Source organism: Ranitomeya imitator, chromosome 2 (genome assembly GCF_032444005.1).
Source record: "Ranitomeya imitator isolate aRanImi1 chromosome 2, aRanImi1.pri, whole genome shotgun sequence".
Classification (NCBI taxonomy): domain Eukaryota; kingdom Metazoa; phylum Chordata; class Amphibia; order Anura; family Dendrobatidae; genus Ranitomeya; species Ranitomeya imitator.
In genome coordinates this window covers 832,838,323-832,863,572 of record NC_091283.1, presented here as the reverse complement: position 1 = coordinate 832,863,572, position 25,250 = coordinate 832,838,323, and the positions used below count along the sequence as shown (strand labels likewise).

The 25,250-nt window shown below is 41.9% G+C and overlaps 1 protein-coding gene and 1 long non-coding RNA gene across 2 annotated transcripts; one reads left to right on the top strand and one right to left on the bottom strand.

The window, feature by feature from the left end:
* Nucleotides 1-10,198: 10,198 nt before the first annotated feature.
* TAPBPL (TAP binding protein like) lies at nt 10,199-22,159 on the top strand. The gene is made up of 6 exons (XM_069754105.1): nt 10,199-10,519; nt 17,362-17,589; nt 18,113-18,328; nt 19,440-19,748; nt 20,072-20,371; nt 21,947-22,159. Exons 1-6 carry the CDS (start codon nt 10,471-10,473, stop codon nt 22,060-22,062), a joined length of 1,218 nt encoding a protein of 405 aa, XP_069610206.1. The 5' UTR covers nt 10,199-10,470; the 3' UTR covers nt 22,063-22,159.
* A 1,055-nt stretch (nt 22,160-23,214) lies between these two features.
* LOC138666039 (uncharacterized) lies at nt 23,215-24,428 on the bottom strand. Its single transcript, XR_011318553.1, has 3 exons — nt 24,228-24,428; nt 23,595-23,764; nt 23,215-23,430 (listed from the first exon to the last, which is right to left on the bottom strand). It is a non-coding gene; the product is annotated as an uncharacterized lncRNA (long non-coding RNA).
* Between the last annotated feature and the right edge of the window lie 822 nt (nt 24,429-25,250).

Genomic DNA, 25,250 nt, shown 5'->3' with positions numbered 1-25,250 from the left:
TATAACTACTATAATACTGCTCCTATGTACAAGAATATAACTACTATAATACTGTCCGCTATGTACAGGAATATAACTACTATAATACTGCTCTCTATGTACAAGAATATAACTACTATAATACTGCCCCTATGTACAAGAATATAACTACTATAATACTGCCCTCTATGTGCAAGAATATAACTACTATAATACTGCCCCTAAAAACAAGAATATAGCTACTATATTACTGCCCCTATGCACAAGAATATAACTACTATAATACTGCTCCTATGTACAGGAATATAACTACTATAATACTGCCCCTATGTACAGGAATATAACTACTATAATACTGCCCCTATGTACAAGAATATAACTACTATAATACTGCTCCTATGTACAGGAATATAACTACTATAATACTGCCCCTATGTACAGGAATATAACTACTATAATACTGCCCCTATGTACAAGAAAATAACTACTATAACACTGCCCCTATGTACAGGAATATAACTACTATAATACTGCCCCTATGTACAAGAATATAACTACTATAATACTGCTCCTATGTACAAGAATATAACTACTATAATACTGCTCCTATGTACAAGAATATGACTACAATACTGCTCCTATGTACAAGAATATAACTACTATAATACTGCTCCTATGTACAAGAATATAACTACTATAATACTGCCCCCTATGTACATGAGTATAACTACTATAATACTGCCCCTACATACAAGAATATAACTACTGTAATACTGCCCCTATGTACAAGAATATCACTACTATAATACTACTCCTATGTACAAGAATATAACAACTATAATAATGCTTCTACATACAAGAATATAACTACTATAATACTGCCCCTATGTACAAGAATATAACTACTATAATACTGCCCCCTATGTACAAGAATATAACAACTATAATAATGCTTCTACATACAAGAATATAACTACTATAATACTGCCCCTATGTACAAGAATATAACTACTATAATACTGCTCCTATGTACAAGAATATAACTACTATAATACTGCTCCTATGTACAAGAATATAACTACTATAATACTGCTCCTATGTACAAGAATATAACTACTATAATACTGCTCCTATGTACAAGAATATAACTACTATAATACTGCTCCTATGTACAAGAATATAACTACTATAATACTGCTCCTATGTACAAGAATATAACTACTGTAATACTGCTCCTATGTACAGGAATATAACTACTTTAATACTGCTCCTATGTACAAGAATATAACTACTATAATACTGCTCCTATGTACAAGAATGTAACTACTGTAATACTGCTTCTATATACAAGAATATAACTACTATAATACTGCTCCTATATACAAGAATATAACTACTATAATACTGCCCCCTATGTACAAGAAAATAATTACTATAATACTGCCCCCTATGTACAAGAATATAACAACTATAATAATGCTTCTACATACAAAAATATAACTACTATAATACTGCCCCTATGTACAAGAATATAACTACTATAATACTGCTCCTATGTACAAGAATATAACTACAATACTGCTCCTATGTACAAGAATATAACTACTATAATACTGCTCCTATGTACAAGAATATAACTACAATACTGCTCCTATGTACAAGAATATAACAACTATAATAATGCTTCTACATACAAGAATATAACTACTATAATGCTGCCCCTATGTACAAGAATATAACTACTATAATTCTGCTCCTATGTACAAGAATATAACTACTATAATACTGCTCCTATGTACAAGAATATAACTACTATAATACTGCCCCTATGTACAAGAATATAACTACTATAATACTTCTCCTATGTACAAGAATATAACTACTAAAATACTGCCCCTATGTACAGGAATATAACTACTATAATACTGCTCCTATGTACAAGAATATAACTTCTATAATACTGCCCCTATGTACAAGAATATAACTACTATAATACTGCCCCTATGTACAAGAATATAACTACTATAATACTGCCCCCTATGTACAAGAAAATAATTACTATAATACTGCCCCCTATGTACAAGAATATAACAACTATAATAATGCTTCTACATACAAGAATATAACTACTATAATACTGCCCCTATGTACAAGAATATAACTACTATAATACTGCTCCTATGTACAAGAATATAACTACTATAATACTGCTCCTATGTACAAGAATATAACTACAATACTGCTCCTATGTACAAGAATATAACAACTATAATAATGCTTCTACATACAAGAATATAACTACTATAATACTGCCCCTATGTACAAGAATATAACTACTATAATTCTGCTCCTATGTACAAGAATATAACTACTATAATACTGCTCCTATGTACAAGAATATAACTACTATAATACTGCCCCTATGTACAAGAATATAACTACTATAATACTGCTCCTATGTACAAGAATATAACTACTAAAATACTGCCCCTATGTACAAGAATATAACTACTAAAATACTGCCCCTATGTACAAGAATATAACTACTATAATACTGCCCCTATGTACAAGAATATAACTACTATAATACTGCCCCTATGTACAAGAATATAACTACTATAATACTGCCCCTATGTACAAGAATATAACTACTATAATACTGCCCCTATGTACAAGAATATAACTACTATAATACTGCTCCTATGTACAAGAATATAACTATAATAATGCTTCTACATACAAGAATATAACTACTATAATGCTGCCCCTATGTACAAGAATATAACTACTATAATTCTGCTCCTATGTACAAGAATATAACTACTATAATACTGCTCCTATGTACAAGAATATAACTACTATAATACTGCCCCTATGTACAAGAATATAACTACTATAATACTGCTCCTATGTACAAGAATATAACTACTAAAATACTGCCCCTATGTACAAGAATATAACTACTATAATACTGCCCCTATGTACAAGAATATAACTACTATAATTCTGCTCCTATGTACAAGAATATAACTACTATAATACTGCTCCTATGTTTTGTGAATTCTGTGACAGAGCTCCCTCCTGTGGTCACAAGTGGTACTTCGGCTGATTCTCTCTGTGAGCTTCTGTTGGTGGAGGGAAGTGGTACTGCGGCTTCTGAGTTTCCTCCCTCAGGTGATCTGGTGAGGTCGTTAGGTGCTTCTCTACTTAACTCCACCTAATGCTTTGATCCTGGCTTCCTGTCAATGTTCCAGTGTTGGACTTGCTTTTCCCTGGATCATTCCTGTGGCCTGCTGCTCTGCATAGCTAAGTTCTTCTTTGCTATTTGTTTGCTATTTTTTCTGTCCAGCTTGTCTAATTTGTTGCTGGAAGCTCTGGGACGCAAAGGGTGTACCTCCGTGCCGTTAGTTCGGTACGGAGGGTCTTTTTGCCCCCTTTGCGTGGTTTTCTTTAGGGTTTTGTGTAGACCGCAAAGTTACCTTTTCTATCCTCGATCTGTTAAGAAAGTCGGGCCTCACTTTGCTGAATCTATTTCATCTCTACGTTTGTCTTTTCATCTTAACTCACAGTCATTATATGTGGGGGGCTGCCTTTTCCTTTGGGGTATTTCTCTGAGGCAAGGTAGGCTTATTTTCTATCTTCAGGCTAGTTAGTTTCTCAGGCTGTGCCGAGTTGCATAGGCAGAGTTAGGCGCAATCCACGGCTGCCTCTAGTGTTGTTTGGAGAGGATTAGGGATTGCGGTCAGCAGAGTTCCCACGTCTCAGAGCTCGTTCTATGATTTTGGGTTATTGTCAGATCACTGTATGTGCTCTGACCGCTATGTCCATTGTGGTACTGAATTGCCTTTCATAACAGTACAGGAAGCCAAAAGTACTAATGATTCCCAATAGAGGGAAAAAAGAAGTTCTGAGACCATTTTTTTTCTTTGCACTGTGTTTTGCCTTTTTTTTCCCCTAGACATTTGGGTGGTTCAGTACACAGGTGTAGCGATGGACATTAGAAGTCTGTCTTCATTTGTGGATCAGCTCTCGGCAAGAGTACAAAAGATTCAAGACACTATTGATCAGAAAGCTATGTTGGAACCAAGAATTCCTATTCCTGATTTGTTTTTTGGAGATAGAACTAAGTTTCTGAGTTTCAAAAATAATTGTAAATTGTTTCTGGCCTTGAAACCTCGCTCCTCTGATGATCCAGTTCAACAGGTTTTGATTATTATTTCTTTTTTGCGTGGCGACCCTCAGGACTGGGCGTTTTCTCTTGCGCCAGGAGATCCTGCATTGAGTAATATCGATGCGTTTTTCCTGGCGCTCGGATTGCTGTACGATGAACCTAATTCAGTGGATCAGGCAGAGAAAAATTTGCTGGCTCTTTGTCAGGCTCAGGATGAGATAGAGGTATATTGTCAGAAATTTAGAAAGTGGTCCGTGCTCACTCAATGGAATGAATCTGCGCTGGCAGCTTTGTTCAGAAAGGGTCTCTCTGAAGCCCTTAAGGATGTCATGGTGGGATTTCCTATGCCTGCTGGTTTGAATGAGTCTATGTCTTTGGCCATTCAGATCGGTCGACGCTTGCGTGAGCGTAAATCTGTGCACCATTTGGCGGTACTGCCTGAGGTTAAACCTGAGCCTATGCAGTGCGATAGGACTTTGACCAGAGTTGAACGGCAAGAACACAGACGTCGGAATGGGCTGTGTTTCTACTGTGGTGATTCCACTCATGCTATCTCTGATTGTCCTAAGCGCACTATGCGGTTCGCTAGGTCTGCCACCATTGGTACGGTACAGTCCAAATTTCTTCTGTCCGTTACCTTGATCTGCTCTTTGTCATCGTATTCTGTCATGGCATTTGTGGATTCGGGCGCTGCCCTGAATTTGATGGACTTGGAGTATGCTAAACGTTGTGGGTTTTTCTTGGAGCCCTTGCAGTGTCCTATTCCATTGAGAGGAATTGATGCTACGCCTTTGGCCAAGAATAAGCCTCAATACTGGACCCAGCTGACCATGTGCATGGCTCCTGCACATCAGGAGGATATTCGCTTTCTGGTGTTGCATAATCTGCATGATGTGGTCGTGTTGGGGTTGCCATGGCTACAAGCCCATAATCCAGTATTAGATTGGAAATCCATGTCGGTGTCCAGCTGGGGTTGTCAGGGAGTACATGGTGATGTTCCATTTCTGTCAATTTCGTCATCCACCCCTTCTGAGGTTCCAGAGTTCTTGTCTGATTACCGGGATGTATTTGATGAGCCCAAGTCCGATGCCCTACCTCCGCATAGGGATTGTGATTGTGCTATCAATTTGATTCCTGGTAGTAAATTCCCAAAAGGTCGACTGTTTAATTTATCCGTGCCTGAGCACGCCGCTATGCGCAGTTATGTGAAGGAATCCCTGGAGAAGGGGCATATTCGCCCGTCATCGTCACCATTAGGAGCAGGGTTCTTTTTTGTAGCCAAGAAGGATGGTTCGCTGAGACCTTGTATAGATTACCGCCTTCTTAATAAGATCACGGTTAAATTTCAGTACCCCTTGCCTTTGTTATCTGATTTGTTTGCTCGGATTAAGGGGGCTAGTTGGTTCACCAAGATAGATCTTCGTGGTGCGTATAATCTTGTGCATATTAAACGGGGCGATGAATGGAAAACGGCATTTAATACGCCCGAGGGTCATTTTGAGTATCTAGTGATGCCATTCGGACTTGCCAATGCTCCATCAGTGTTTCAGTTCTTTATGCATGACATCTTCCGAGAGTACCTGGATAAATTCCTGATTGTATACTTGGATGACATTTTGATCTTCTCGGATGATTGGGAGTCTCATGTGAAGCAGGTCAGAACAGTTTTTCAGGTCCTGCGTGCTAATTCTTTGTTTGTGAAGGGATCAAAGTGTCTCTTTGGTGTGCAGAAGGTTTCATTTTTGGGGTTCATCTTTTCCCCTTCTACTATCGAGATGGATCCTGTTAAGGTCCAAGCCATCCATGATTGGACTCAGCCGACATCTCTGAAAAGTCTGCAAAAGTTCCTGGGCTTTGCTAATTTTTATCGTCGCTTCATCTGCAATTTTTCTAGTATTGCCAAACCATTGACCGATTTGACCAAGAAGGGTGCTGATTTGGTCAATTGGTCTTCTGCTGCTGTGGAAGCTTTTCAAGACTTGAAGCGTCGTTTTTCTTCTGCCCCTGTGTTGTGTCAACCAGATGTTTCTCTTCCGTTCCAGGTCGAGGTTGATGCTTCTGAGATTGGAGCAGGGGCTGTTTTGTCGCAGAGAGGTTCTGATTGCTCAGTGATGAAACCATGCGCTTTTTTTTCCAGGAAGTTTTCGCCTGCTGAGCGAAATTATGATGTGGGCAACCGAGAGTTGCTGGCCATGAAGTGGGCATTCGAGGAGTGGCGTCATTGGCTTGAAGGAGCTAAGCATCGCGTGGTGGTATTGACTGATCATAAGAACTTGACTTATCTTGAGTCTGCTAAGCGGTTGAATCCTAGACAGGCTCGTTGGTCGCTGTTTTTTGCCCGTTTTGACTTTGTGATTTCGTACCTTCCGGGCTCTAAAAATGTGAAGGCGGATGCTCTGTCTAGGAGTTTTGTGCCCGACTCTCCGGGTTTGTCTGAGCCGGCGGGTATCCTCAAGGAAGGAGTAATTGTGTCTGCCATCTCCCCTGATTTGCGGCGGGTGCTGCAAAAATTTCAGGCTAATAAACCTGATCGTTGTCCAGCGGAGAGACTGTTTGTCCCTGATAGGTGGACCAGTAAAGTTATCTCTGAGGTTCATTGTTCGGTGTTGGCTGGTCATCCTGGAATCTTTGGTACCAGAGAGTTAGTGGCTAGATCCTTCTGGTGGCCATCTCTGTCGCGGGATGTGCGTGTTTTTGTGCAGTCCTGTGGGATTTGTGCTCGGGCTAAGCCCTGCTGTTCTCGTGCCAGTGGGTTGCTTTTGCCCTTGCCGGTCCCGAAGAGGCCTTGGACACATATCTCTATGGATTTTATTTCTGATCTTCCCGTTTCTCAAAAGATGTCAGTCATTTGGGTGGTCTGTGATCGCTTTTCTAAGATGGTCCATCTGGTACCCTTGTCTAAATTGCCTTCCTCCTCTGATTTGGTGTCATTGTTCTTCCAGCATGTGGTTCGTTTACATGGCATTCCAGAGAATATCGTTTCTGACAGAGGTTTCCCAGTTTGTTTCAAGGTTTTGGCGAGCCTTTTGTGGTAGGATGGGCATTGACTTGTCTTTTTCCTCGGCTTTCCATCCTCAGACTAATGGCCAGACCGAACGAACCAATCAGACCTTGGAAACATATCTGAGATGCTTTATTTCTGCCGATCAGGATGACTGGGTGTCCTTTTTGCCTTTGGCTGAGTTCGCCCTTAATAATCGGGCCAGCTCGGCTACCTTGGTTTCGCCATTTTTCTGCAATTCTGGGTTCCATCCTCGTTTCTCTTCAGGACAGGTTGAGTCTTCGGACTGTCCTGGTGTGGATACTGTGGTGGACAGGTTGCAGCAGATTTGGACTCATGTAGTGGACAATTTGACCTTGTCCCAGGAGAAGGCTCAACGTTTCGCTAATCGCAGACGCTGTGTGGGTCCCCGACTTCGTGTTGGGGATCTGGTTTGGTTATCTTCTCGTCATATTCCTATGAAGGTTTCCTCTCCTAAGTTTAAACCTCGTTTCATTGGTCCGTATAGGATTTCTGAGGTTCTTAATCCTGTGTCTTTTCGTCTGACCCTTCCAGATTCTTTTTCCATACATAACGTATTCCATAGGTCATTGTTGCGGAGATACGTGGCACCTATGGTTCCATCTGTTGATCCTCCTGCCCCGGTTTTGGTGGAGGGGGAATTGGAGTATATTGTGGAGAAGATTTTGGATTCTCGTGTTTCTAGACGGAAACTCCAGTATCTGGTTAAATGGAAGGGTTATGCTCAGGAAGATAATTCCTGGGTTTTTGCCTCTGATGTCCATGCTCCCGATCTTGTTCGTGCCTTTCATGTGGCTCATCCTGGTCGGCCTGGGGGCTCTGGTGAGGGTTCGGTGACCCCTCCTCAAGGGGGGGGGGGTACTGTTGTGAATTCTGTGGCAGAGCTCCCTCCTGTGGTCACAAGTGGTACTTAGGCTGATTCTCTCTGTGAGCTTCTGTTGGTGGAGGGAAGTGGTACTGCGGCTTCTGAGTTTCCTCCCTCAGGTGATCTGGTGAGGTCGTTAGGTGCTTCTCTACTTAACTCCACCTAATGCTTTGATCCTGGCTTCCTGTCAATGTTCCAGTGTTGGACTTGCTTTTCCCTGGATCATTCCTGTGGCCTGCTGCTCTGCATAGCTAAGTTCTTCTTTGCTATTTGTTTGCTATTTTTTCTGATCAGCTTGTCTAATTTGTTGCTGGAAGCTCTGGGACGCAAAGGGTGTACCTCCGTGCTGTTAGTTCGGTACGGAGGGTCTTTTTGCCCCCTTTGCGTGGTTTTCTTTAGGGTTTTGTGTAGACCGCAAAGTTACCTTTTCTATCCTCGATCTGTTAAGAAAGTCGGGCCTCACTTTGCTGAATCTATTTCATCCCTACGTTTGTCTTTTCATCTTAACTCACAGTCATTATATGTGGGGGGCTGCCTTCTCCTTTGGGGTATTTCTCTGAGGCAAGGTAGGCTTATTTTCTATCTTCAGGCTAGTTAGTTTCTCAGGCTGTGCCGAGTTGCATAGGCAGAGTTAGGCGCAATCCACGGCTGCCTCTAGTGTTGTTTGGAGAGGATTAGGGATTGTGGTCTGCAGAGTTCCCACGTCTCAGAGCTCGTTCTATGATTTTGGGTTATTGTCAGATCACTGTATGTGCTCTGACCGCTATGTCCATTGTAGTACTAAATTGCCTTTCATAACACCTATGTACAAGAATATAACTACTATAATACTGCCCCTATGTACAAGAATATAACTACTATAATACTGCTCCTATGTACAAGAATATAACTACTAAAATACTGCCCCTATGTACAAGAATATAACTACTATAATACTGCTCCTATGTACAAGAATATAACTTCTATAATACTGCCCCTATGTACAAGAATATAACTACTATAATACTGCTCCTATGTACAAGAATATAACTACTATTAGGGTAAGCTCACACAGGTCGTTTTTGCTGCTTTTTTTTCTACAGTAAAACCTGATCTTGGCAGGAAAGAAGCTGCGTCAAAAACACAGGTTTAGGTGCGTATTTGGTGCGGGTTTTTTTCCTCTTTGTCCGTGCTAATGTCCTTGAATTTTCAGCAGCAAATAATGATACCTGCGTTTTGGCTGCGTTTTTTTCAACACCCATTCAAGTCAATGGGTGAAAAACGCTGAAAAAGCGCTGAAAGAAGTCACATGCTCTGTGTCCAAAAAACGCAGCAAAACACAAAATACTGATCACACAAAAAACCAATGTGTGTGCATGAGATTTCTGAAATCTCATAGGCTTTGCTGGTACTGTAAGAAACAACTGAAAATTAGCATAAAAAAACTCAGCAAAAACGCCCTGTGTGAACTTACCCTAACACTGCCTCCTATGTATAAGAATATCACTGCTTACAGGGCGTTTTTGCTGCTTTTTTTCTGCAACAAAACCTGATCTTCTTGGCAGGAAAGAAGCAGCTTGAAAAACGCAGGTTTAGGTGTGTTTTTTGTTGTGTATTTGGTGATTTTTTTTTTTTGTGCTTTTTTTTGGTGGGTTTTTTATTGATGGCTTTTTTTTTCTCTTTGTCCGTGCTAATGTCCTTGGATTTTCAGCAGCAAAAATCCAACAAATAATGATACACATGTAAAGCGCCATGGAATGAATGGCGCTATAACAATAATAATAATAATAATAATAATAATAATGATGATACCTGCGTTTTTGCTGTGTTTTTTTCAGCACCCATTCGAGTCAATGGGTGAAAAAACGCTGAAAGAAGTGACATGCTCTATGTTCCAAAAACGCAGCAAAACACAAAATACTGATCAAACAAAAAACCAAAGTGTGTGCATGAGATTTCTGAAATCTCATAGGCTCTGCTGGTACTGTAAAAAGCAGCTGAAAATTAGCATAAAAAAGCAGCAAAAACTTCCTGTGTGAACTTACCCTACTACTGCTTGTTATTTATAAGAGATATAACTAATGTACGATTTGTTCAGCCATCCTTTTACAATAGTATCCTTCCCCTTTAAGGGAAGCAGAGCATTACATCCCCACGCTGCACAGGCAGGACGGTCTGCAGATCTCGCTGTGATCTCTTTTGTTTTGCATCATCATGTGACTTCAGCTAAACTGAAAGTGAAATCGAGCGCTGTGAATTTTCCGTTTTCCGTCGCTGGGTGCTGTGCGCGGTGTTGCGGTATTATGTGTGTCGGTCGTTATTGCTCCGCGCAGCGCTCTCTGTGTGTTGTATATACAGTATATACATGTATGTGGTGTGTTCGCTGCTGTCACTGATCGTATATAGCGGTATATTATATTATCGTGTGCGTTCTCCGCGGGGACAATCGCAGATATGAAGACCAGCAGACATCTGCGTCTGGAATTGATCCTGACTCTAAACAGTAAGAAATATTGGGGGGGATGGATGGTTAAAGGGGTGGGTGTGTCATCGAAAAAAAAGATGGCGTCAAAGTTTCATGCAATACTACACATGGTCGACTCCGTAAAGGAACTTTAATTCTATACTCTTTGTGATCTTCATTTTCATGAGCGGTGGACTTCAGTCTATTGCTCCCTGTTATCAGCCATTTTCAAAGTGAGAAGTCTGATGTTAGAGGTACTTTCCATTGCAGGAAGATAAGTGACCTATAAATACTGCCGGCTGCCATCAGAGGTGTGATTACAGATTTGGGTGTGACTAGAGTGTAACTGAAAGGCTGCTGTCACACTATCAGTATTTGGTCAGTATTTTACATCAGTATTTGTAGCCAAAACCAGGAGTGGGTGATAAATACAGAAGTGGTGCAGATGTTTCTATTATACTTTTCCTCTATTTGTTCCACTCCTGGTTTTGGCTTACAAATACTGATGTAAAATACTGACCAAATACTGATAGTGTGAGGGCAGCCAAAAAGTCAGAGTCCCATAGGAAACTTTAGACCCCCCCCCCCCCCCCCACACGCCATCCGGTACAGATACTGACTAGTGCAGTGCGGGGCGGGTGGCGGTATTATAGGACGCTCCTTATTGTGAGACACACTCCAGATATAAAAAAGTTTACAGTCCGCCTCTGTGTTTCCGTGCAACACGTGCATTATACACACACAACTCTGTAAGCATATAGAACAAACACACAGCACTGCTGCATGCACAGTAGAAACTCACACAGCTCTACTACACGCTCAGCACTATTAAACACACTATGTCTACTGCATGAACACTACATACACGCACAGCACTATTAGGCACACTGCCTGCTGCACAAACACACAACACACAGTAGATGCACACACAGCTCTGCTACATTTACATTATACTCGCACTTCACTATAAGACACACACAGCTCTGCTACATTTACATTATACCCACACTTCACTATAAGACACACACAGCTCTGCTACATTTACATTATACCCGCACTTCACTATAAGACACACACAGCTCTGCTACATTTACATTATACTCGCACTTCACTATAAGACACACACAGCTCTGCTACATTTACATTATACCCACACTTCACTATAAGACACACACAGCTCTGCTACATTTACATTATACCCGCACTTCACTATAAGACACACACAGCTCTGCTACATTTACATTATACCCACACTTCACTATAGGACACCCACAGCTCTGCTACATTTACATTATACTCGCACTTCACTATAAGACACACACAGCTCTGCTACATTTACATTATACCCACACTTCACTATAGGACACACACAGCTCTGCTACATTTACATTATACTCGCACTTCACTATAAGACACACACAGCTCTGCTACATTTACATTATACCCGCACTTCACTATAGGACACACACAGCTCTGCTACATTTACATTATACTCACACTTCACTATAGGACACACACAGCTCTGCTACATTTACATTATACTCAGACTTCACTATAGGACACACACAGCTCTGCTACATTTACATTATACTCGCACTTCACTATAAGACACACACAGCTCTGCTACATTTACATTATACTCGCACTTCACTATAGGACACACTCAGCTCTGCTACATTTACATTATACTCACACTTCACTATAGGACACACACAGCTCTGCTACATTTACATTATACTCGCACTTCACTATAAGACACACACAGCTCTGCTACATTTACATTATACCCACACTTCACTATAGGACACACACAGCTCTGCTACATTTACATTATACTCACACTTCACTATAGGACACACACAGCTCTGCTACATTTACATTATACTCACACTTCACTATAGGACACACACAGCTCTGCTACATTTACATTATAGTCGCACTTCACTATAAGACACACACAGCTCTGCTACATTTACATTATACTCGCAATTCAATATAGCACACACAGCTCTGCTACATTTACATTATACTCACACTTCACTATAGGACACACACAGCTCTGCTACATTTACATTATACTCACACTTCACTATAGGACACACACAGCTCTTCTACATTTACATTATACTCACACTTCACTATAGGACACACACAGCTCTGCTACATTTACATTATACTCACACTTCACTATAGGACACACACAGCTCTGCTACATTTACATTATACTCGCACTTCAATATAGCACACACAGCTCTGCTACATTTACATTATACTCGCACTTCACTATAGGACACACACAGCTCTTCTACATTTACATTATACTCACAGTTCACTATAGGACACACAGCTCTGCTACATTTACATTATACTCACACTTCACTATAGGACACACACAGCTCTGCTACATTTACATTATACTCGCACTTCAATATAGCACACACAGCTCTGCTACATTTACATTATACTCGCACTTCACTATAGGACACACACAGCTCTTCTACATTTACATTATACTCGCACTTCACTATAGGACACACACAGCTCTTCTACATTTACATTATACTCACACTTCACTATAGGACACACAGCTCTGCTACATTTACATTATACTCACACTTCACTATAGGACACACACAGCTCTGCTACATTTACATTATACTCACACTTCACTATAGGACACACACAGCTCTGCTACATTTACATTATACTCACACTTCACTATAGGACACACACAGCTCTGCTACATTTACATTATACTCACACTTCACTATTGGACACACACAGCTCTGCTACATTTACATTATACTCACACTTTACTATAAAACACACTCAGCTCTGCTACATTTACATTATACTCACACTTCACTATAGGACACACAGCTCTGCTACATTTACATTATACTCGCACTTCACTATAGGACACACACAGCTCTGCTTCATTTACATTATACTCACACTTCACTATAGGACACACACAGCTCTGCTACATTTACATTATACTCGCACTTCACTATAGGACACACACAGCTCTGCTACATTTACATTATACTCGCACTTCACTATAGGACACACACAGCTCTGCTACATTTACATTATACCCGCACTTCACTATAGGACACACACAGCTCTGCTACATTTACATTATACCCGCACTTCACTATAGGACACACTCAGCTCTGCTACATTTACATTATACTCACAGTTCACTATAGGACACACACAGCTCTGCTACATTTACATTATACCCGCACTTCACTATAGGACACACTCAGCTCTGCTACTTTTACATTATACTCACACTTCACTATAGGACACACACAGCTCTGCTACATTTACATTATACTCACACTTCTCTATAGGACACACACAGCTCTGCTACATTTACATTATACTCGCACTTCACTATAGGACACACACAGCTCTGCTACATTTACATTATACTCACACTTCAGTATAGCACACACAGCTCTGCTACATTTACATTATACCCGCACTTCACTATAGGACACACACAGCTCTGCTACATTTACATTATACTCACACTTCACTATAGGACACACACAGCTCTGCTACATTTACATTATACTCACACTTCACTATAAAACACACTCAGCTCTGCTACATTTACATTATACCCGCACTTTACTATAGGACACACTCAGCTCTGCTACATTTACATTATAACCGCACTTCACTATAGGACACACACAGCTCTGCTACATTTACATTATACTCATACTTCACTATAAAACACACTCAGCTCTGCTACATTTACATTATACCCGCACTTCACTATAGGACACACTCAGCTCAGCTACATTTACATTATACTCACAGTTCACTATAGGACACACACAGCTCTGCTACATTTACATTATACTCGCACTTCAATAAGGCACACACAGCTCTGCTACATTTACATTATACTCACACTTCACTATAGGACACACACAGCTCTGCTACATTTACATTATACTCACACTTCACTATAGGACACACAGCTCTGCTACATTTACATTATACTCACAGTTCACTATAGGACACACACAGCTCTGCTACATTTACATTATACTCACACTTCACTATAGGACACACACAGTTCTGCTACATTTACATTATACTCACAGTTCACTATAGGACACACACAGCTCTGCTACATTTACATTATACTCACACTTCACTATAGGACACACACAGCTCTGCTACATTTACATTATACTCACACTTCACTATAGGACACACACAGCTCTGCTACATTTACATTATACTCACACTTCACTATAGGACACACACAGCTCTGCTACATTTACATTATACTCACAGTTCACTATAGGACACACACAGCTCTGCTACATTTGCATTATACTCGCACTTCACTATAGGACACACACAGCTCTGCTACATTTACATTATACTCACAGTTCACTATAGGACACACACAGCTCTGCTAAATTTACATTATACTCGCACTTCACTATAGGACACACACAGCTCTGCTACATTTACATTATACTCGCACTTCACTATAGGACACACACAGCTCTGCTACATTTACATTATACTCGCACTTCACTATAGGACACACACAGCTCTGCTACATTTACATTATACTCGCACTTCACTATAGGACACACACAGCTCTGCTACATTTACATTATACTCACAGTTCACTATAGGACACACAGCTCTGCTACATTTACATTATACTCGCACTTCACTATAGGACACACACAGCTCTGCTACATTTACATTATACTCGCAGTTCACTATAGGACACACACAGCTCTGCTACATTTACATTATACTCGCACTTCACTATAGGACACACTCAGCTCTGCTGCATTTACATTATACTCGCACTTCACTATAGCACACACAGCTCTGCTACATTTGCATTATACTCACAGTTCACTATAGGACACACACAGCTCTGCTACATTTACATTATACTCACACTTCACTATAGGACACACACAGCTCTGCTACATTTACATTATACTCACAGTTCACTATAGGACACACACAGCTCTGCTACATTTACATTATACTCACAGTTCACTATAGGACACACAGCCCTGCTACATTTACATTATACTCACGGTTCACTATAGGACACACACAGCTCTGCTACATTTACATTATACTCGCACTTCACTATAGGACACACACAGCTCTGCTACATTTACATTATACTCACGGTTCACTATAGCACACACAGCTCTGCTACATTTACATTATACTCAGGCTGTGTGCACACGTTGCTGATTTTTCACGTTTTTTTGCGTTTTTTTCGTGATAAAAACGCTATAAAACCGCAAAAAACAGCATACAATATGCATCCCATCATTTTGAATGAATTCTGCATGTTGTGTGCACATGATGCGTTTTTTTCCACGAAAAAATGCATCGCGATAACAAACACAGCATGTTCATTAATTTTGCTTTCATCTGGAGCACAAACTCCTTTGTGAAATATGGTGCGACCAAGACCGGCTTTCTGCACAGGGAGAGCTTCAATGGCTGGAGTGCTATCTCTGCTTCTGAGGACCTTTTGGCCAGGAACGTCTTTGTGTCCTTTAGAAGATCAGTCGGGGGGGTAGGGGGGGGGGGGGGGGTGGCTATCATGGCGAAATTCGCAATAAATCACCGATAGTATCCCACAAATGCCTTGACCTGTTTTTTGGAGACCGGCTGTGGTAACTTTTGGATTACCTCCACCTTGTCTATTTGCGAATTTAATTCGCCCATCCCAACAATGAAGCCCAAGTACTATATATACTCGAGTATAAGCCGGGTATGCATGGCCCCCTCATCCCTATCCTCTTATTCATGACCCCCCTCATCCCCATCCTGGTATCAGGGCCTCCTCATCCCTATACTGGTATGCATGGCACCCATCAAAAAAACAAAAACAAAAAAAAATATCCTACTTACCTTCCCTACGTTCCCTCGCAGCGTCTTATTCCAATGCCAGCAGCTGATTTATGCTTGTAAACAGCACATGGTAGTGACTTCATGCGCTGCTTACAAGCAGAGGTCAGCTGCCAGAATGCTCAATGCTCTCCACGCCTGAGACTATAGGCATGGAGGGCAGTGAATATTCATTGCTCTTTTTTAATAGTGGGCACAATAAGTTCAGCTGCTGGCTTGCTGCAGCTGCCGGGTGATCACGTGTGCCCACTTCTAAAGGGAATGAATATTCACTGCCCTCCATGCCCATCAGAGTGGAGAGCAGTGAATATTCATTCCCTTAAGTAGTGGGCACATGTGATCGCCCAGCAGCTGCAGGAATGTGGCGGCTGCGACTACTGTGCCCGCTATTAAAGAGAAATTAATATTCACTGCCAACGCAGTGAATATTAATTTCTCTTTGGTAGTGGGCGCAGGCTTTAGCCGCAGCAGCCGACTCCTCTCTCCTGTGACCTGCTGCTCCACTGCTGCCACTCCCCCTCCATCTTGTGGGACCCTCACTCGAGTATAAGCAGAGGAGGGTGTTTTTCAGCTTAAAGGGGAGGGGTACAAGTCAGTTCTGGTACACCCCTTACACACACTCACTCACAGTATTGCTGCATTGTCCTTGTCATTCCCAGCCCTGCTGTCTTGTTCTGGACTTTTCCAGGATCTCCATCATGATGGAGATCTATGTAGGTCCAGTTCAGCTTCTCCTCCCGCCCTGTCCTGATAGATCAGTGTTGGGCTTGGAGAAAGAGAATTGTGCAGCAGCACAGCTCTCTCAGTATTCGGGAAGTTTTTTGTTGTTGTGCGGTGTCCCGAGCCCCTCTGCGTTCCCAGGCCCCTGTAGGTGTATTTCTGCCCCTGACACATGGTTAGTCCAGGCTAATATTTGCAGCACTCCTCATTATGATGTCTTTTCTTTTTAGGTTTTTTAGTGTGGGGTGCAGCTGTGCCCCAGACGCAGTACACTGCAGATATCGTGCTCCCCTGTGACTACGCACTGCTAGATTCTGGTATGGGGGGACTCGGGTTTACAAGGCAAAAGGTCACACTGGTCCTACAGAATGTGACGGTGATGGGAGAGGAGCCGGCGGATGCCCCACCAGATTATCAGCCTCCGGAGAGCCCGGAGATGACCATCTTCCTGGCCACAGGTGACTTCTACATGACTGCCATTATTTACCAGTTCCTCCTTATGCGGTTGGTGCCCCCCAAGTGGTTTTCTGGATCTGTAATATTGATGGCCTGTCCTTGGGATAGGTCCAAATATATTGGTGAAGGCTCCGACACTTTAGAATGACTGTGACGAGCAACAGCGCCGTACATTTCCTCGTGGCCGTGCCCGGTGTTGCAGTTCTTGACTGGGACTGAGCTGTTTGTGAGCTGCAGCACCAGGCATGGTCACAATGGTACTGTATGCCCGGCACTCTACCTGGTATAGAATGAAGTGGTTCCTGCTTTCCTTGGGTCAAAAGCAGGAAGGGTTTTGTAAACCTCACCCAAATGTTGGCATTCTGGGGTGGGTCAGGGGCATCCAGGGAGAAGTTGGGGGGGTTGGTGGCTGGACTTAAGCACCTCCAGAAATGTATGATGGAGCTTCAGTGTTGGCCATATTTGTTGTGCCCCACCTTTTCTGCCCCATGTCACACCTCTAACGTCTCCCCTCTTTCCTCCCAGCCGTCGATCTCGCCGCACTCTCGTTTGCACAGCGCTTGCTACACGTAGAGTGTGAGGGAGGAGAAGTTGAATGCGAGATCTCGCCGCTCTATTCTCAGTTTTTTGCCGCTCACATCCGACTATCGGAGCTCAGCATTGCCGTCATTGCAGAAGCAACAATACCCATTGAGAGCACAGTCGAGCTGGCCAACGACAAGATTGTGGTGCCAATGACAGGTGAGATGTGATATCCCCCTCAATGACCTTACGAATACCCTGTAGCACTTGGCATAGAACGCCAGTATTAGGCCCAATCCCCACCGCTCCTCCGTCCTGCGGGCTGTGTCCTCTCCTCTTTTGGCTTGGAAGTCACCTGACTGCTGCAGACAATCACTGTGTTCGCTGCTTGTACACGTCGGTTACATGCCAACCACTCCGAATGAGAGGAAGCTTGTTTATCTATTTTGTTTTTTAGCACACGGAGGCCATATGTCAAGTTAAAGAAAGGGGTTGAAACCCCTTTACTTGGTCCATAGTGGAGGGTCCTCAGAAGTTCTTGGCCCCATTGCAATTTTTTTTTTTACAAGACCCCCCACATACCATGTACAATTTATAATACAGCTTTTTTTTTCTTTTGTGGCTGAAGTCCCAGGGCTTTACAGATTTCTAAGGCACTAGGGTCCAGGTATATGGCCCAAACACAACAGCCTTATAAGCATATATGAAGCTGTGGAGTTGGGGGTCAGGAAACCGGTGGCTGGTCTGTGCATAGCGGTCCATACTCGGATCACAAAACCCACGTGCGTGAAACTCTGCCTCCTCTCTGCTCCCTACACCCATGACTAGATAAAATTTATATGACAATTTGCAGCTCCCTTACAGTATCTGCAGCTCCTTTACAGTTGATTTTGGGACCTTTTTTTTTCAAATTAAAAAACAAACAAACTGTGTACCTGACAGTAATGTTACCAATACTACTCTCATTAAGGCTTTAAAACAATACAGCATTAAGGACCATAAAACTTCACCTATCCCAATAGTTTTAATCAAGTAATACCAAGTTGAATGAGCCATTTTTGGATCACTTTTAGACTCAATTTGGCTGAGTATTTTTGTACTGTGTCTAGTCATATTTTTAGGGATTACTTGCTGATGGTGAGTTAAGAGTAAGGTCCCAGTTTAACAGTTTCTTCCCCAATACCTATGGGTCAGTAGCCAACATAGTGGGAAAGAATGGTGGCATACTCAAATACCCAAGTCTCTATGGTTCTATAGTCTGATAGACCTGTGTCCCTCAATCTTGAGTCTTCATTCTTCACATCTCTCACCCTGTTGCTTTGTTCGTTAGCGGACCTTCTTGTCTCATCCTCCCCACCATCACAGAGAGGTTCCCTCTCTGAAGAAGTGACGTTAAATTGTGAGGTTTGGGGTGAGATGGAAGCAAGCATGGAATGGCACCTACAGAAGGATGGCACCGGGCACAGACTAAACCTTGAGGACTCCCGGATCACCATACAACAGGGGGCACAAGTGCACAAGAAGGCTGCCTCGTTACTGACCATAAGACAACTCAATGTCCACGATGAGGGAACCTATATTTGTGCCGTGACTTCAGGAAAACACAGAGTCCAGCAGATTCTCCAAATGCATATCAGAGGTAATTCGGCACACGTTGACCGGTGAGACCTTTGGGGGGCATTTTTGGAAAGAGAAGGTCTATGTGACCATCTAGCAGCCATGCTTGTTTAGAGCATCTTGCACCCTTCATACACTGGCTCATAGCACCCCCTACCCACCCTTGTTCCCATCTTTTGGAATAACCCATCGTTTGGTCATCGATTCTCTGATGTTCAACATGTGCAATGCAGAACCTACGTACCGTACCTGTAGTCTATGAACAGGATGAGCCCAATCATAAAGAATAGGTGGCGCCTAACATAGCGCCATTTCTTGTATACTTAAGGATGTCTTTCTCCGTAGAGCCTCCCCAGGTTACAGCTTCTGTGAGTGAAAAACCAAAGACCACCGTGACTTGCCACACTGACCGATACTACCCACTGGACGTGGAGGTGTCTTGGCTGCTGAATGGCTCCCCATTAACCCACGTCTCCCCAATTACATCCAGTCATCGGAGAAATAACGATGGGACCTACAGTGTCAGCAGCTTCCTTGAAGTTCCGATTCCTCAGCCGGGTGCCTCCCCTGATACTTACACATGTACCGTGACTCACGTCTCCATCGCTGATCCAATAATGATCGAGGTTAAGGTTCTTCCTGAAGGTAAGTGGAACTCTGTAAAGCTGGGGCAATAATCAAAGTATACTGCCATAACTTTATTATTATCTTGGTTCAGTACTTGAAAGGTGGTCCTACCATCTGAAAATCCCCTTCTTAACCATCTACACTAAAATTCTAAGTCTTTCTGCCACCACTAGGGGGAGCTCACAGCACATGGATTCATTCGAGTACAGTATGCAGCTATACAGTGAGCTCCCCCTAGTGGTGGCTGCTGATAAAGATCATGCATGTGTATAGGGAAACAGGACTTTTTGCTCTTTATTAGGGCTCATTCACATGTCCATTTTTTATGTATTACAAAAAACAACTGAGCTTTATCGGTGATTACTGTCAGAGTTTTATCAGTTTTTCTCATACTTGAAACAAAAAAAAAGTTTCTCTATTCCTTTAACATTTGATTTTAACAGTCCGTCAAAATCAGACCTCACTAGGATGGCATCCATGTGCTGTCTGATTTTTTTCATGGTCCCATACACTTGCATTGCCAATTTTGATCCTACACTCAGATCAAAAAGAGACATGTATCCAGGATTTTGCATGGGCTACTTCGTCCACGGAAAATCATGGACATGTGACTGATCCCATACACTATTATAGGTACGAGTGCTATCCATGAAAACCTCTATTACCATCCTAAGCTTCCAGAAATATTAGGTGTTAAATAGGTTTCCTGGACAATCAGAATATGGGTGAAGGCATCGTCCTGTTCTCAAAGTTTGTGCCAACCTGTTTAGAAACCCCCAAATAAAAATTAAATGGTAACTAACTTTTTTTTATCCTCCAGATATTGAAAAGTTATGAATTTTTGTCAATTATATAACTTATTTTGCTCCCTCATCTGTTTTAATATCCAGTTCATGTTCCTTTAGAAGATGCTTTCAACTGCTTCTCAGCAAAAATCCATATATTATATTGTAACAGTTTGTGTACAGGACTTTCCCTATCTGTGCCTCTCTGCTCCCCACCCCTCTGCTTAGTCAGCGTACTTCCTGTACACAGACTGAATACAGTGTATGGACCTTTACCGAGCAGCAGTTAAAAGCAGCTTCTCAAAGGAACATGAACTGGACTTTGAAATATTACTGCAGCATGGTATTTGATAATCTCAGACTAAGTATTTTGCTTTTCCGTAAATTATTCATTTCAGTTTGAATTTATTATGTAATGTCCTATTAGTAATTTGGGGTTGTTCAGGAAGAGGGTTTTCCCATTCTGGGCTTTCATCTATTAGATAAAGCTAAAAACGGCTACAAAGAGCATTTCTCTCCCTGGAGGACCCAACACATTTGTTCATTACAATAGCTTATTGATGGCAGTGAGAACTGTGTAATACTTCATTTCTCCTGTGGAGGCGCCGTAGGAAAAATGAATACTTTATTCTGAGTTCCTGTGATAACAACTGATCACTGGGGGTCCAACTTGTATCATTCAGGGAATCTTTGCAACAAAAAGACCGGATGATAGACAAAAGATCAACATAGAATTTATTTATTTGATGCAGACAAGAGAACAAAGGTTCAGAAACTAATTCTGCCATTGTCTTGTCTTTCTTCCCAGAAACTGATCTGCCCTTTACAGTGTTTCTCTCCATTGTGATCTTGCTCATCATGATCCTCAGTACTCTTCTATTACTATGGAAAAAATACGAACGTGAGAAGAAAAAAGCTGTATAATGATCACAAACCAATAAGAACTGTCATAGGAACAAGTTTCGTTTGTATATATTGGTAACAGTAAGAAAATCAAAAGTAAATCTGTCTCACATTGGTTCATCTTTGTAATTTATCTATGTTTTGGCGTTTTCAATTGTTTGCGTAGAAAGAAAATCTGTTGCTACTTGGAAACCATCAAAAAGCAGGTTAGCATCCTCTTAAAAATCTTAATCTCGTCTATTCAATTCAACCACTTTAACACCTAGCGTATCACAGGAAAAGAGTCTAACCATCTGAAAAAGATTACAATTGACAAATCACTGGAATTAGATTGCATACACCCCTGTGTTCTTAGGGAATTTAGAACCATGATAGACGGACTGTTCTGCTTAAGATCATTCTAAACCTTTTCCTTACAGTGGATTTGATGTCAGATAATGCTATAGCCGCATCTTCTTAATTTTTGGTGTTTTCATTTGTTTTCTTACAAAAAAAATTTCCTATTGGGAAACCATCAATAAGCAGGTTGTCAGCTTCTGAAAGATCGTGTATATTTATTTTAACTTTTTAATGACCCAGTTTAACAAGAAAATTGTATAACCACCTTAAAAAGATTATACTGTAAAAAAACACCGGCATACACCCCTGGGCTCTTAGGGAATTAGGCAGTACACAGACCATTATGTCTAATATTACTCTAAACCATTGCCTTACATTGGCTCCATAGTCAAGTAATACCATATCCATGTTTTGGAGAATGTTGGTGTTTTCAATTGTTTGTACCCAAAAAAAATCTCTTGCCACTGATAAACCATGAATAAGCAGCTTAACAGCATGACAAAGAAAGACAGGATATTCCACCCAACTGCAGCAATACCGCAATCCTTTCTTCACATGACAGCGTTTCAGCTGCTGCTCAGCCTCCCAAACACTGTCGACCTTCATGCATTCCATATTGGCAGCTGATGGAGGGGGAAAGGGAACCATGCAGAATTCTCGACATTAGCTTTACACAAGTCACTGGTGATAGATGGCATACATCCATGTGTTCTTAGGGAATTAAGTGCTGTCATAGACAGATCATTAACTCTAATATTTCTCAAAAGTTTTTGCTGCGATTATTTGTTTTTGGATCATTTCCTGTTGTGAAACCATCTTTTCAAAGGGGTAGAATACGACAGAAAGAAGTACAAGTCACTGTGGCTAGATAGCATACACCTCAGTGTTCTTAGGGAATTTAGTACCATCATAGACAGACCCATTTTTATTTACAGTTCAGCCTCACACAATGGTACAACTACGTCCATAATCACATGATGCTATGATGCTTGTACATCTCTGTTCTGGCGATTAGGTGCAGGTCTCGGAGGACGCCCACATTTATAATATCTGTAAGTTGATAAAAAAAATGATTTTGACATTTTTATTTTGTTTCTTTTCTGTCATTCTTCATCTCAATCAATGTATTTCACATAACCACCACCAGGGGGCGCCATGATGAGAGGATAGAAGGTGTCAGCTGTTACGTTGGCGCCTGTCGTATCTGTATATACCTTATAATATAAGGAGGAGCAGAAGTGCCAGGGAGAGGGCGGAGGTTGACTTGGTAGCGTAGCGTTGGTAGGACTGGATCTCGGGGATCGACCAAGGCAGGATTCCTAGATAGTGAAGTCGGCGTCCTCTGCTTCTTATGCCAAGTAATAGACTAGAAGGGGAATAATAACTGAAAAGGCATTTAACTCTTCCCATCCTGACATGTCCATGTTAATAGCAAATACATAGATGTTTATGCTGACCCTCCATTATTCCTCCTGGAAATGAATGCAGAACCTGACAAACCTGACAACTTCCACCAGACAGTCTGACAATGGAAGCCCTGATTGGATAGTGTCAGAGAATGTAGGGACACGAGGAATGGAAGCATCCTACATTTCCAGGAGGAATAACAGAGGGACAGCACAAAACTGCATATTTTATTGATTAATATAAGTCCGTGAAGCTGCGAGAGGGAGTCTAATGCACGACAGATGGGCTTCATGGTACTAAAAGATAGGCTAGTTTTACTTAAAGGGGCGGTTGCCCAGAAAGGAGGTGAAGTTGTTCTTAGGCTGCCTGGTCTAAAACCGACTGTATGACCCCCCATCCGCCATATTGGTGTCCATAGTGTGAATATCATCAGCACTCACCAGATATAATGATCACCAGCGCAAAGCACATCAGTCCCATCACCGCCAGCACCTGGGGAGGAGAGGGTTAATAGCGATCAAAGACGAAAGCCGTCACAAGCCAGGATCCGGCCACCAATGTGGCAGTATTGGCTACTTGTACATATGGGACTCCTGGGCAATGATTGGTCTCATCAATTTTGTTACTTTGTGGCATGAAACTTTGCAGAACTCAATAGAAAGAAAGAAACAAGGACTAAAGAATTGTCCCAAGGGTCATGGAGACCACCATGACAGGAGACCACCCAGAGGGCCCTTGAACATGAAGGGAAACCGGTCAGCACTTAGCCCCCAATAAAAATGACACCGTCCTTGTAGAGATCCAACGTGCCAGTCATGAGAAATCTGGAGTAGAAGCCATATGCAAATCAGGCTGGAAGCCGGTAGAAAAGTGTACGTGAGCAACAATGGCGGGGCCCCTTCTTGGTCTGGGGCCCCAGACAAAACAATTCTTAGGTTTCCGTTCACATTCAATAAACTAAAATGACCCCGCTGGCCTGAGGAAATTCCTCCAGGACCATGGGCTGATGGCATCTCCCGGACACAGTGCGACAGACATTTGGGGTACCCGCCGGCTGCTGCCCCTCCGGGGCACACACCTTGTTGCTCCTTTTTTCCATTTTCATGTAGTACTTGCTACTGTTGCACTTTAAGTCCTCGTGAACTTCCACGGTGGCCGCTCCATCTCCAAAGGGGTTAATATCTTGGTTAATCGCTTTTTCCATATCTTCATTCCTAATGTTCACAACCTGGAAAAAAAAAACAATACTGAGGCCGTGGGACGGGACAAACTGGTGGAGCGGGATGAGGCGATGCATCTTATGGCGGTGAGAGGCTCATGGGTTCAGGGAGAACATCTCTGTGCTCATCTTCATCATTAGAGGCATATCATCTGCCAGTAAAGCAATCCTTAAAGGGGGTCTAAGAAATTATAAAGTAGCATCATAAGATACTTCAATAAATGCAGATCTTCAGATATCTGCT

Bases quoted from the DNA above. Each gene is read 5' to 3' on its own strand.
- TAPBPL (XM_069754105.1), top strand. From the start codon at position 10,471: ATGAAGACCAGCAGACATCTGCGTCTGGAATTGATCCTGACTCTAAAC. The intron at 10,520-17,361 runs GTAAGAAATATT...TTTTCTTTTTAG, and splicing joins ATTGATCCTGACTCTAAACA to GTTTTTTAGTGTGGGGTGCA. The intron at 19,749-20,071 runs GTAATTCGGCAC...CTTTCTCCGTAG, and splicing joins TCTCCAAATGCATATCAGAG to AGCCTCCCCAGGTTACAGCT.